The sequence below is a fragment of the Triturus cristatus genome, chromosome 7, assembly GCF_964204655.1.
Source record: "Triturus cristatus chromosome 7, aTriCri1.1, whole genome shotgun sequence".
Taxonomy (NCBI): Eukaryota; Metazoa; Chordata; class Amphibia; order Caudata; family Salamandridae; genus Triturus; species Triturus cristatus.
The window spans coordinates 185,557,584-185,570,090 of NC_140590.1; the positions used below are offsets into that span (position 1 = coordinate 185,557,584).

A 12,507-nucleotide genomic window follows, 5' to 3' on the forward strand; every position below is an offset into this window, starting at 1 on the left:
TATCAGTGTGGATAAGCGCTCTGGTGCCCCATTCGGGAGTAGTAAATAAGAGCTATACAAAGGCTACACTGTAATACTTACGCACACCGACTACAATTCCCGAGGTGCTTAGATGGCGCACGCATGCGCGCTGTGAGCCGAAGGCTCGCCCCCTGTCCTCAGCCTCAGGTCAGCCCCCCTCGCGGGAGCCTGGAGCTCGGCACGCAGCTAGCTGTGGCTGTGAGGAGTCGGCGCTGGACGGCAGAGCGCAGCTGAGGGAGCAGGGACCGGGAGGAGGAAACCCACACCTGGACAGCGGAGCGGAGACTGCGTCTCCCGGGGACCTGCACGGCGGGGACATGCACAGAGCACTACTGCACCCCTGCATCATTAGCAGGGGCCGCCAGCTAGCAGATCTATCCGGGCACATCTGTTGGTATTATGCACCCAGAGAACCTCCTTCACACAGTCCCTTTAAAGGGGCACTCCCCACCAGAGGACAAGAAACCTGATGTGTTCTATGGACCTTCCTGGTTAATCTCTTTGGAAACGTGCAGTGTTCCCAATGCACATGCACTCTGCAATGTTAATGAAGTGCATAACACATGCTCCCTCCATTAACCTAAACTCCCTAGTCCATGTTTGAACTTTGTGGCCACACCGCGCCCTTTTATTTTCTACCCAGTATTTCATTGTGTACTTATGATGAACAAGCAACCTGGCATAATGCGGGCAGTGCACTCCCTCCCTTGCAGGACAAAGTGCGGGGGCACCGCAAACTCTATTTTATTGCATGCCTATATCTTTTAATATTCTTCACGCGCTGCAGGTAATTTATATAATCTGTTTTTGGTAATAGTATGCATCATAAACAAAAGTGTACATGTACTGTATTCGCAAATACAAAATATTACATCTGCTAAGAGAGCGTTCCACTGGCACCTGTCATAATTTGGAAGGCAGGTGTGACTATTACACATTCATCTCCAAATTATCGTCTACAGTATTCTTTCCGCATGCACGTAATATCCGCCCACTTGTATCTCTATACTAAAATAATTGGGTATACTATCGCCAACCCTTGTGTCTGCTTGGGCTGGAGTTATCCTGACCAAGAGTAAGTGTCAACTTCTTTGTACGAGGATTTCGAAAGCTGTCCGCGTGTAGTTGTTTTCTAAGTAGATATTAAGTGGGGGGTAGACGCTAATGTAGTCGAAGTGCGTGTCGTAAGCGTTTTTGTAATCAAAATTGTGACAAGGAACAGATGTATTAACTGGAATTGTTGTGGTATTTCTGATTACCACGCCATGACGTAGTGCCAACCAGTAACATTTCCGAATGCATGCTCGTAGTGGTCCAAAGTGTTCTGTAGTAAGCCTGCATGTCAGCGCTATATAGAGTACAATTAATCTACACGCAATTAAAACACCCTCTATTTGAGCCTGTTATATGTAGAGGTAAAAAAGACTTCAAACATGTATGTAAAGTATATGTGTTTAAAATGACATATTTTGTCTGACAGTGATGTTTGCTTTCGGGGTTAGGTGCATTAGCTGACAAGACCACACCAGTTACTACAAGTGCCTCGGCGTCATTTTTAAAGTGACACCGACACTGCCCTGTTGTTTTATACATTAGCTATTGTAGTGCTACATGAGTGGGAGGGGTCCGTCGGTGAGGATGCGGGTTACACGACGGCTGGTCTGCAGCTTTTTGTTCTGCTGATGTGTGCTTGCTGTCTGTGCTTATTACTATGCATAGTGCTCTGTCTGGCACAGGGCCACGAGAGGACAAAAAACAAGCATTTGCCTCGCGCGGGGTGGTGGGGGAGGGGGAGAAGCGGGAGTTGTGTGCGCGCGTGGCCAATGCTACGAAAGTCATCGCGATCACGATCCCTGTGAAAGTGATCGCGATGACGCGCTAATGACCTTCCTGGGTGCTGCTGGCTGGCCTAGCGCATGGCAGCGCGCGTGCACGCAAGCGCTAGGCCAGCCAGCAGCACTTACAAAAGCCACATACAAAATGTCTCTCCGAGCGAGACCTAAAAAGCGATGTTTGTTTGCAGCTCTTTGATGGCAGTTCATAGGTCACAGTCCTATGTTAGGATAGTAACTTCTGAACTGCAAGTAACACAAGGATATCTGTGACAGAGGTAGTAACACTGAGCTATTCCCATAAAATTCAGTTTATCTGCATTTAAAAACTACCAACAGACAAATGGTTGCTCTGCAGCCGGATCGTAAATCACCAGTGATCTGAACAGTTTGAATTGTTGTACATCGGTGGCAGATTCATTGCCAGGGCTAAGGCTCATGTTTGGGTGGGCCTGGCCCACCCGGCCAACCCTCTAGAACCGGGCCAGCTGGAGAGGGGGCAGTGCCATCACTATTAATAATCTGTAGCGGTTGGTGGCGAACTCGAGCACTGTGTCTTACTTCTTTTCGCTTGTGGACAGACAAGGTTTCCCTTCAAGAATGACTGCCGTCAGCAACGACCCCTATTTCCAGGGGCGTTACTGATCACCTGCCTCCTAAGATGGAGGCAGGAAAGAATAGGCAATGTGTCACGGGGCGAGGAGGGCCTGGTGACTCGCAAGCCGTGGGGTGTCCCTTGACATGCACCCTGGAGCGCGTGACGTCATTCGCAACTGAGGCTATGGTTCCGGCGCTGGCCCCGCCTCGCCCTATCCTCTGGAACGGCCGCTCCCTCTTGGCTCAAGCTGAGTGAGCCTGGCTCCGTTTACTCCCGTGTGGGATCTCTGAAGAGCCCCCGTATCGCTGCTGTGAGAACCGGAGCATAGAGACCGGAGAGGCCGCTCCTCCCTGAGCTATAAAATGGCCCGGTTGCCCGCTCTGTTCCTGCTGTTGGTGAGTGTTTATGCCACCGGCTACCTCAATTACGGTCTCTTACCTGGTTAGCGTTTGGTGTCTTGTTTCCAGGGAGGAGTTTTCCGGTGGGGAGAAAAAAAACATGTTTCCCCACGATTCCGCTTTTGGGGACTCTTGCTGAGTCTGCAGAGTTTGTACGACCCTCGTTCTCAAACCAGACCCACCCTCTTACCAGAGAGGCCAAAGAGTGAATGTGTGGCTCCATTTGCTCCAGTTATCGAGCTTCCGGTAAAATAAGTGGGGGGACGCCGTCCACCCGCGTGGTACCCCGACTCGAGCCCTGCACATACGTACCTTGTTTTAACATCACTTTCACAGTTCCCTCAGCTGTTTAATGTTTTTGTTTCATCCTACTAATTTAGTGTTGTTCGGTAGCACGTTTGTTCAACATCAATCCGCAGGGGCGATCTTTGAACTGAAAAGGTTGTTCGAGAGCAATTTTTGGTGCGTAGATTGTAGACATATTGAGAAATGTTTGTTACTACACTTTTACTTTGATCTCTACAGTTATATTAAATTGTAATTGCACTTCCTGTTTGTTTATGTGGTAAACACGGTAATTAAATGTCATGTTAATGCATTTCAGCCGTTCACTTCAGAACTGTGTGTTGCTTCAATGTAGTGGGTTTGAGGACTTGAACAGTTTTTCTGGAGGCCAGTCACACCTTTTTAACTGACAGTCACTCTTTCAATTGGTAATAGTTTGCAGAATTCCTCCTCTTCGGTTATTGCACAGACTGGAGAAAAAAAATCACTTTGTTGAAACAGAAAGCTGTTTCTGTTGCGGCGGTTTGTAGGGCTATTTATTTGTGAGGTGTGGCCCAAGGGACAGAGGTGCCGATTTTGGAACAAGAGAACTGGCCAGGTTCGAGCCCTGAAGTCTCCTAAACACCTTGTGATTGTAGGCAAATCACTTAATCAACCGTGCATAAAAAAACAAGCATTTGCAATGCAAAAGGTCTCGCAGTTACGAGAGTTTCAGCTATTGGCATTATAAATAACATAGCCTTTTATTTCTTTTATAAGAAAAATAAAAGGCATTATTATTTGCAATGTCAATAGCTCAAACTCGCGGCAGTGTGGGACCTATTGCATTGAAAATGCGTGTTACTCCTTAGGAATGCTTTTTTTTGTCGCACTTAAGTGCTTCAATCGAGCCCCCGTCGCCCGTACTGGACTCAGTTTTCTGTGCCTGCTTTGGTCCCACCAAGCAAACTAAAAAATCCAAACTAATTTTAACCCTCAGTTTCATATTTATGTAGTCATATTTACATTTTGCTTTTTTAATTCATTTGCACATTATTCGTCTGCCAATATTTTTTTTATAAGTAGGCATTGGACTCCAGGAGTCCACGGACCACAGGTAAGAAATGATCTATTGCGCACAGCTAACCCCAGGTCCCAGATCTCTTTCACTGTTAGTAAAGTTCTCGACTGAAATCCAGGTGCGCCTGGGCGGTCATTGGTTCGAGCTGCGGGGCAGAGTCCGCTATTCATCATCTGCAGGTTGATATATGGAGAGCCATTTAATTGAATAAAGAAATTGTATGACTCATTGATCAGGATTTTTTTTTTAACGGAGCGAACCCGGGTTTTAGCTATTACCTAGCAACAATTGATCACAGGGAACTCATTGTCAAGTAAAACCCTTTTTTCACAAGCTTTTACTTTGCCTTGATTTAATCATAAACATAAAAGGATACATCGAATTAGGTATAAGGTAGAAGCCATCTTCCCTTAATCAATTGGGTAGATGGATTCTACCTTATGCCGAACTCGATTTATCATTTTTTTGTAAATGATTAAATCAAGGGAAAGTAAAAGCTTGTGTAAAAAGAATTCTACTTGAAAGTGAGTTCGCAGTGAACAATTGTTGCTAGGTAGTCTTGATCAGGAAGGCCGAATTATAATCGAAGCTAGCTACTGTTATTCTGATGTACCCGCCAGACATCGGCAGCCTGAAACTGTTCATGGTTCGTTAGGTTCCGCCATTGTGTGTGGGGTCTGTGGGTCTCTGCATCCCCTGAATGCAGTGCCGTCGCCCATCCGTTTTACTCTGTTTTGTCCGCTGTTACTCCAGTCCATATTTAGAAAAGATTTCGCACATGGACTAATGTGGAGTGAAATATTTCCGAAACATTTATAATTAAATTATTGTCTACACGTTGTGTTTTTTTTACTGTTGCGATAGAGTTAATCACAAACCGTGTTCCCCGAATAATCTTTAAAAAAAAAAACTTCAGCAAACTGGTTTTACGTAATTCTCTCTATTTATTTTCCAGGGGAATTAAATGGCTGACTTTGATTCAACCTACAATATAGTCTGCAAACTGACTGTACTGTTCTGTTATTTACCGCGAAACAACATTAACCCATTTAAACGAACTTCCCTTCTTAGTTGTTGCTAAGAATAACAACCAACAGTTATACCAAATTGCCTACGATATAAAATTTGCACGATGTCCGTTTTCCAGAAAACGAGTGTATTTATATGTATGTGTGTGTATATATATATATATATATATATAATGCTACTGACGCATTGTTCTGCCTCCAGCTCTTAAGCTCTCTAGCCTGTTGCCACACACCTACAGTATGAGAGACGGCATACAATGACTGACTTAAAAAATAATATAATGTAAATACGTTCTTTAAAACGTATGGCAGATCAGTGCATATTCATGCAATAATAAATATGCATATTATATTCGCGTCGAAGCATAACGAATCCAGCAAGACTACTACACATAAGTGAAATACAACATCTGGGCAGCCACGGCCCCTGGAGGGAGTTCCGTGGGGCAGAGAGGCGGGGCGGGGGTACAAAAAACGGAATATGGATAATTGGAGGTATGTAAACAATTAATTAAATAAAACGTATTTCGTAGCCCGCGTTGCATCACAAAATGCAATGCAGCGCGCGCTACGGAATTCGTTTTATTTATTTAATTATGTACTTGCCTCCGATTATCCATATTCCGGTTTTTAGTACCCTGCCCCTCCCCCGCCCCGCCTCTCTGCCCCACGAAACTCCCTCCACGGGCCTCGGCTGCATCTGGGTATTGTGTTTGGAACACACGCCCATTACCAGGAGCGTACCATTACAGGGGTCCACAATGCTAACTCCACCCAGGCTTAATATCGGGCCCTGTGAAGGCCATCCGACTAAAGCTCAAAGAGCCAAAAGGCGACCTTGAGTGCCTGCAGCGCTACTCCCAGGTCCAAGACTTTTCAGTGCGGCATAACTATGCTGCTGATATCCGGGCGTTTTTGGGTGGCAACGGTTCGAAGTGCGGCGCTTTTCACCCTTCCACGTTGAGAACCACTGGGTTTGATTTAAAGAAAGCTAAAAATAAATAAATAAATGGAACCGGTACATCTACTATCGCCATGCATCTGTTCATCGCTTATTTTTTATTTTTTTTGCAGTGACTTTGACTTCGAGGCCCTCATTATTAGTGGCCGATAATTGGTGTGTTTTTAATCACACCTGATAACATCGACCCAGTGGAGTCCGAATTTATTTGATGTCATAAATGTCACCTGATTTCTAATTTCATTAGGAAAATATGTATTCTTTATATTTGTGTGTGCATACCTCAGTTCCAGAGGAATGAGGAAAACGCACAGATCACACAACGTGCCAGTATCAGCAGAGGTAAACCTGTGAAATAGTGGGAGGCAAGCGTTTACAATGGATTATGTAAAATGTAAATGTACAGGACGGCATTCACGGTGTATCTCTATATTTTTAAGTGATTTGCCCAGAATCACAGGATGGGGACGCGATCCCGACTCTTGAACCTTGGTTTCCAGCACCAAACCCGGCAATTTAGCCGTCAGGCCACATCCTCTTTGGTGAGTATCAAGAGGGAGATTAGGGGCAGGGAGCGCTTGGTAGAGGGTGGCAGGCAGGGCGTGGAATCAAGACTGTGCCGCCGTTGGGTGCGGCACCCACACCTGGGCAACTTGTCCACGACATATTCTTTTACAAACTAAGCCCCGTCATGGGGATTCTCTGGACGAACACGCCCTTCCGGTCCGTTTTTGCCATATTTGTCTTTACCGCAAGTGAAGCAAGCATTGGCATAGCCAATAGGTCTCGCTTTTGGGACCTTATAGGTATTTAGTTATGCTAGGTATTTAGTTATGCACCTGTTGCATGGCTAAACACTTATAAGGTTTCAAAAGCGAGACCTATTGGCTATGCCAATGCTTGTTTATTTTTCTTGGTCATGCTGGCAACTCCTTCCTGCCCGTTGTAACGCTTGTTTGTTATTGATTTAAAAAAAAAAAAATTATGGGGTGGGTGGGGGGGACATAAATAAATAGGAAATGGTACCTGAATTAAAACACAAGCAGCTGACGGGTATTGTGGGCCTCAAATAATGGTGCTCCGTTTGTGGATATAGCCATGCTGAGTCAACATAGTGATTTTTAGATCACTGGAGAAGTCAGCAGGGACCGTGTAACTCGGTCAGCCGTCATGCCAGCTATGGTGTAGTTGTTATTAAACGCCCAGTAAGCAAACCGTGCCTCTGTGGCAGGTTCGAGCCACAATGTTGAAAGACTCACAAACTAGGTTGCGGCGCTGCCTTCACGCCAAAGAGCTAGACTATTTCTGTTTCTAAATTAAGTTGGAAATATATGTCGATGAACCGAAAATGACGAAATCAGTTTGAGGTAAAATGGCAGTTTACCTGCACTTGCCTTCTCACCTGTTACAGGCGCGCGCGGGCCTAGCTGATCAGGCACTACGGTGGCGCCGAAATGAATGAGACCACACTCAGGTACTGTGTCGGCGTGAATGCCCAGCAAGGCGCGCCCCCTTTATTTATACAGTGACGTACGCCACCGTTGTGGAGTACGCATAGCGTCTCTAACTTGCGCGCTCTAGCGTCGGGCGCTAGAGCGCTAACTGCAACACCCCTCTCCAACTTGGATGATGAACCCCGATTTGGATACCAACAGTCACTCACTTACTTGGCATGCGAAGTCTTTGAGGCGGCTGCTCGGCGGGGGATTTCCCCTCAGTCCATACCTGGCTGTTGCTCGGGTGTTGGGGCTTGACGGGCAATTACCTTCAGCCCCGCCGGCCGCGGGGTCAGGGTGTTCCGGCTCTGGTGTCGACTCGTGCCTGACTGGGGGCGACTGGGGTTCCATTTCGGGGATCTGGGTGTCTTCCTCCTCGCTTCCTGTGGTACCGTGGCGATGTTCTGTGGCCTCAGGAATCCGTTTGAACCACGAGATGTTGCGTGTGGCCGATTCAGTCCCTCTCCTTACGGTTACCATGGTCCCTTGTCTTCGCTCCACTGTCCAGCTCCCGGGTATCATACCGTGGCTTGAACTTCCCTCCGGGTCTGCTGTTCCTTATGAGGACGTTATCTCCTGGTCCGAGGGCGCGTTCCCGACTGCCCCTTGACTGGCTCACTTGCTGGTTTCGGCGCGTCCGTCGTTGCAGCGCTTGTTCTTCATCAAATGGTGGAGGGGCCCACCCTGGGGCTGTGGGTAGACCATCACGGCGAGTCCCTTTCAGCATAAGGGCCCAGGGGGCTTGTTTAGTGGAACAGTGGGGTGTGCTCCGATACTCCCCTAGGAACCGTTGAATCTCTCGCTCGGGGTCTTGATGTTCGGCGCTCGCTATCCGTAGGAGTTTATTTAGTGTCCGCATGAAGTGTTCGACCTCGCCGTTGGCGAGGGGCCATTGCGGTTGATCCGCCTGTGTCGTATGCCCTGGAGTTCCAGGAACTCTCGGAATTCGTGGCCTTGGAAAGGTGGCCCATTGTCACTTTTCAGTTCCGAGGGGCGCCCGAACATGTGGAATATCTTCTCTAACGCTGGTCCTACAAACGTGAAGGCCGTGGATGGTAGCGCTTCTACCAGGGGATATTTGGAGAAGTTCTCCAGGACTACTAGTGTCACTCTCCCGTCCGGGAGGGTCCCAAAGTCTACGCTGATTTTATCCCAGGGGTGTCTCCCTGGTTCTTCAGTTACAATGGGGGCTGGAGGTTCGGGTCCGCTAGTCATCTGACACGCCGGGCAGCTCTTCACGATGTCTTCCACTAAGGAGTCCATTCCCAGGAACCACACCTTTTCCCTCATTCGGGCCTTCATTTTCTCCGTCCCTTGATGCCCCTTGTGGGCGAGGAGAGTGGCTTGGCGGCATAGCGCTGTTGGTATGACAATCCTGGCCCCTCTCAAGATGATTCCTTCCCTGGTTGCACTGAGCTCATTCCGTATTCGCCAGATCTGTTGTAGGTCTGTTCTCTCGTCATCCGTCCACGTGTTGGCAGACGGTATGAAGTTGGTCCATGACCCCTTTTGGAGGGCCTCTCTGGTCTTGGTCATTACGGTGTCCCGCTCTGCTTCCCGTAGGATCTCTTGGCGTGTCAGCACTTGGGGGCAGGTCAGGGCAGCGAGGAGGTCGAGGTGTGCTTCGGCGTCGTCTTCATCTTCTCTCCTTGTCGGGGTGGGCTCACGTCTGTCTGGGTCTCTAGACAGGAAGTCGGCCGGATTCTTGGCGCCCGGTCGATAGGTTATGTCCATGTGATATTGTTGTAGCCCAATGGCCCATCGCTCTATTCGCGGCGGGGGTGTGGTGCTGTCCCTTTGAAGAGGGGCACTAGCGGCTGGTGGTCTGTCACGACCGTGAACGGGTGTCCACAGACGTACAGGTGGAAGTGTCGACAGCCCCATTTTATGGCCAGTGCCTCCCGCTCGATTTGGGAGTACCTTTGTTCGGTTGCTGTGAGTGCCTTGCTCGCGTATGCCAATGTTGCCCATCGCCCCAGCTCTTGTTCCTGTGTGAGAACAGCTCCGAGCCCCACCGGGCTGGCGTCGACTAGCAGCTCGGTCTTTCTTGCTGGGTCGAAGTAGACCAGGGTGGCTTGGTCGAGGAGCGTGGTTTTGATGGCTTGAAATGCGTTGTCTTCACGGGGTCCCCACTGCCACGGGGTGTCATTCTTCGTGAGGTGTATGAGTGGTTCGGCAATCGTTGCCAGGTTCGGGATGAAACGCCCGCAGTACGTAGCCATTCCCAGGAAACTGCGTACCTCCGAGGCGGAGGTGGGTGCAGGAGCGTCCTTGATGGACTGGGACTTTCTTGGGTCCACCTGGATGCCGTGGTTGGTGAACGTGTATCCAAAGAATTTGATTCGCTGCTGGAACAGCTGACACTTGTCCTTGTGGAGTGTAACTCCATACTCCTTGAGTCGTGTCAGCGTGGATCGGACTCGCCGATAGTGCTCGTCCACTGTTGTGGAGTGGATCAGTATATCGTCACTCACATTCATGACCCCGGGCAGGCCTTGTAAGACATCCCGGATAGTGTTCTGGAAGATCTCCGCCGCAGACGATATCCCAAAGTTGAGTCGTCGATATCTTCGCAAGCCGAGGTGTGTACTGAAGGTGGTGATATACCTACTTTCCTTGGCTAGTGTCAGCTGGTGGTAGCCAGCGTTTAAGTCCAGCTTGGAGAACCAGCGAGCCCCGTTGAGGTCCGCAATGAGATCATCCATGGTGGGCGTGATGTGTCTCTCCCTCTTGGTGGCTTTATTGGGCAGCCTCATGTCAATGCACACCCGGATTTTGCCTGGTTAACGGGGCTTTTCCGCGATCACCATCGGGGACACCCATGGGGTGGGCCCGGTAACTGTTTCTATGACACCTTGTTCTTCCAGTTTCTTAAGTTCCTCTTCTACCAGTGGGCGTAAATGGAAGGGAATCCGTCTGTGCTTCAGTGCCGTGGGTGCGACGGAATGGTCAATGTGGAGCTTGACTGGCGCGCGTTTGATGTTCCCTAGGCCGGTGAACAGCTCTGGAAATTGGTCTAGCAGGTTGGCTGTTTGGGTGTCTTGCACTTTCCGGAGGAATGCTAGTAGCCCCAGGTCCTCTTAGGCGTGTCCACTCAGGAGCGTGTCCACTTCTTGATTGATGATGTGTATGTCAATTGTTACTTCCGCGTCCTCTGTTCCCACTGGTACTGTCATTTTCCCCAAGAGGGGTAGGGGGACATCACTCCCATAGGCGTAGATTCGGGCCTTCGATGCCTTGAGCTCTGGCTTTGGCCGGAGGCGGTTATACTGGTGCACTCCCATGACGGTGACCGATGCGCCGGTGTTGATCACGGCGTTCACTCTTGACCCTGCGACCATGATGTCACACCGAGGTTGTGGTCTTCTCGTGCTTTTGAGGGCTCTGGTGAATGAGACAAGATATGTCTCCCCTTCATCATCAGAGTCGGAGTAGTCTTCGTGCAGGGCTTGCGTTTGTCTGTGCCCAGCGTCGATGTGGGAGGACAGGGACAGCTGGGACAACTGTCTCACCATGGTTCTTGTGGGTCTCTTCCCCCTTTGGTCCTTCCGAGTGGTGCGTTTCCGGCAGACCGAGGCAAAATGGTTCGGTGTGCCGCAGTTGGTGCACGTCTTCTCTTTCGCCGGGCAGGTCTTTCCTGGGTGCTCATCATAGCCGCAGTATCCACACTGGGCCTGAGTCGATTTCCTGGCTGCCGGTCGGTGTGTCTTCTCGTGCGCCCGCACTGAGTCCACCCTTTCCGTCTTAACTGTCACTCCTGACCCTGTGCTCCGTGTTGGTGCTTGTTCCATTTCTTCTGCACGTGCGTCGGACAGATCATGGGACCTTGCGAGCACCAGGATGTCAGCCATCGGAATGTTTGGTTGGCGAAGGATGAGGCTCCGCAGTTTCTTGCTCCGGATGCCGTAGATTAGCTGCGCTCTGATCTCCTCTTTCGCCCTGTCTCCAACAAGATGTGTGTCTGCTAGTACCCTCAGTCGTGCATGAAAAGCATCCACTGACTCTCCCTCCTTCTGCTTTGCTTGTCGCAGTTTAAAATGCTCAAAGTCAGGATTCAGCTGGGGGTCAAAGTGCGTGTTTAGGGCCGTGACGGCCGCGTCATAGTCGTCCGCATTCCCCGTATTAGGGAGGTGCTTGAAGAGCAGGTAGACCTCTTCTCCCGCATAGTGAAGCAGCAGGGACCGCTTCACCGCACCATCAGTCTCCCTGGAGCCAACAAAGTAGTTGTTGAGCCGGCCAATCCACGTCTGCCAGCGTGGGGCGGCTGTGGCGGGGTCAGCTGTCTCACTGAAGGGCGGCAGGACGCCGGTCGGCGGGTGGACGGTCGTCGTCTCCCATGGCGTTGTGAGGGTGCAGTGGCGCTGGGCGGCAGGGACGGCTAGCTGCGTGGTACCAGGGCAGGAGATGGCTCAGAAGGGCACGCGGTGTCCCACCTGGTTGGGGGCAGAGGTCTCAGCAGGACAGCACAGAGGGCCTGGTCTGAGGAGGTCGACGTGAGGCTTATGCAGGACAATGCAAGCGAGAATGTTCATCCGCTGATCATAGGCAGTGTGTTGGGTGCACACATGTGCTCACCGTGTGGCAGAGGCTTGCGAAGGCTCCGGCTCCCGGCAGCAGCGGAGCGGACTGGAGGAGGTCCGGAGCGGCGTCGGGTGCGTGGTCGCGGGACTGCCGCGAGCGGGCTGGCAGGAAGCAGCACGGGTGATCGTGTACACGGCGGTTCTGGCCGCCCTCGTCGCCAGTGTTACAGGCGCGCGCGGGCCTAGCTGATCAGGCACTACGGTGGCACAGAAATGAATGAGACCACACTCAGGTACTGTGTCGGCGC

General features: G+C 50.2%; 1 protein-coding gene across 10 annotated transcripts in view; it reads left to right on the plus strand.

Moving 5' to 3' along the window:
• Positions 1-2,398: 2,398 nt before the first annotated feature.
• The window catches only part of LOC146809180 (uncharacterized), a 337,838-nt gene continuing 327,729 nt past the window's right edge, over positions 2,399-12,507 (plus strand). For 9 of the 10 annotated variants that reach the window (XR_014966353.1, XR_014966352.1, XM_085615976.1 and 6 more), the window contains exon 1: positions 2,669-2,846. Coding sequence is in view for 8 of the 10 variants with exons in the window: in XM_085615976.1 (XP_085472102.1) it covers positions 2,814-2,846 (33 nt within the window). In the remaining 2 variants the exon portion in view is untranslated. Of the gene's footprint in view, positions 2,847-12,507 lie in introns of all 10 variants that reach the window. The other variant, XM_085615977.1, reaches the window with a different exon arrangement.